A 1951-nucleotide genomic window follows, 5' to 3' on the forward strand; every position below is an offset into this window, starting at 1 on the left:
TGCAAGTTGCGCACGTTAAAGATCCCTTGGTGGTCTAAAATCGATAAGAGTAGGCTTCGGCCGCCACCCGGGCAAAATTCAAAAATATCCTACCAACTGAAAATATTAGGTGTGTCCCGCGCGCTCATATGACCATATGCAGTTGCGAGCGCCGTAAAACACTTTACAAAAACAAACAAAGAAAGCACACAAGTCAAACATAATAAAACACAGAGAGAAATAAACAAAATAATAAAACAACAATACCAACAACAACAGCAACACCATTAACAAAAACATTAACATCAACAACAACGACAAGAACAACAGCAACAACATTAACAACAACAACATTAACAACAACAACAACAGCAACAAACAATACACACGCTACTCACAATTCACAGTGACCGAGACCGCATCACTTGTCGTGGATCCCTGCGAGTTGAGCGCGTTGCAGAAGTACTGACCACTGTCCGAAGCCTCCGCCGAGAAGATGGTGAGGGAAGGGTTGGCGACGCTACCCCCTGAGTACTTGCTGGAGGACGAGGGTTCGATCCTGCCCACGCCGACCTTTGTCCAGAAGAGCTCTGTGAGAGCAGGGCTGGCGTCTACTATACAGGTCAGTGAGATGATAGCCCGCGTGGTGGTGATAATGGGTGTATCAGTGACGGTCAGTTGAGGGCGATCTGTGGATTTCAATTTATTTATTTATTAATTAATTAATTATTTATTTATTTATCTATTCATTCGTTCATTCATTCATTTATTCATTCATTCATTCTGTAGGATGATAGCCCTCGTGGTGGTGATTCTTCTTTTCTTTTCTTCTCGATCGCATCACACTTGAAGTCTGGTATCTGTCATAAACTGGGTCGTCCTGCTCAGGTCATCTGTCGGCCCGTATAGGTTCTTTTGTAGTGTCAGTGGGGTTGGCCACGTTTCGTGTCTCAGGGCCCTGTGTGTCTTGCAGTGCTGAAGGATGTGTTCAACAGTTTGGTCCGCCTCTCCACACTGGCATTTTGGTGATTGTACTAGTTTAAAACATCTGTACATATGTTGTCTCAGTTTTGTGTGTTGTGTCCTTAGTCGGAAGATAGTGGTGGTAATGGTGGGTGCGTTAGTGACGGTCAGTCAAGGGCGATCTGGGGATTTCAGGTTGTCACCGCTATTTTTTAATTAATTAATTTATTTATTTATTCATTCATTTTGTGGGCTCGTTCTTTCATTCATTTGTTTGTTCGTTCGTCGTTCTTACGTTCGTTCGTTCGTTCGTTCGTTCGTTCTTACGTTCGTTTGTTCGTTCTTTCGTTCGTTTGTTCGTTCTTTCGTTTGTTCGTTCGTTCGTTCGTTCTTTCAGCAGAATGATAGCCCGAGTGGTGCAGCTGATGGGTGTGTCAGTGACGGTCCCTCCGATCTTGACACTGCCAAGGCTCAATGTTACTCATTCATTCATTCATTAATTAATTCATTCATTCAATCATTCATTCATTTATTCATTCATTCATTAATTCATTCATTTATTTTCAGTGTAAATTTAGCGTGTCTAGAAGGTTACGCTGTTTTCCTTTGTATTAGGCTTTGAGTTTTGGTATTGTAAATGTAAATTTCTCCGAGAAGAAGAACGAGAACAACAAGAAGAGTTGAAGACGAACAGCATGAAAAGAAGAAGAACAACAGCAAAACAGAAGACGAACAATCATCATCATCATCCAGTGCTAGATCTGCAACAGACATCGGCGATCATGGTTTTCCATTCATTCCTTTGCTCGGATGCTCTCAAAAAAGCTACGTTTGTTTCCCTGATCTTTTCCTGTTACCCATTTGCTTAGGTTCCCTAAGTATGTTGTTCTGGGCCTACCCCTTCCTCGCTTGCTCTCAATTTTGCCAGTGAGAGCTAGATGTTCAAGACCCTTATGTCTATTCAGGTGTCCCAAAAACTGCATTTGTCGTTTCCTGATTGTTTTTAACA

At 42.1% G+C, this 1951-nt stretch overlaps 1 protein-coding gene across 1 annotated transcript in view; it reads right to left on the reverse strand.

Moving 5' to 3' along the window:
* LOC101848774 (hemicentin-1) overlaps window positions 1-1951 on the reverse strand; it is a gene marked incomplete in the record, with an annotated part of 58272 nt that overhangs the window by 39035 nt on the left and 17286 nt on the right. The window contains 1 exon segment of the mRNA XM_035972202.1: window positions 378-668. Coding sequence (XP_035828095.1) covers window positions 378-668 — 291 coding nt within the window.

The sequence above is a fragment of the Aplysia californica genome, unplaced genomic scaffold, assembly GCF_000002075.1.
Source record: "Aplysia californica isolate F4 #8 unplaced genomic scaffold, AplCal3.0 scaffold00611, whole genome shotgun sequence".
In the NCBI taxonomy this organism is placed as follows: Eukaryota; Metazoa; Mollusca; class Gastropoda; order Aplysiida; family Aplysiidae; genus Aplysia; species Aplysia californica.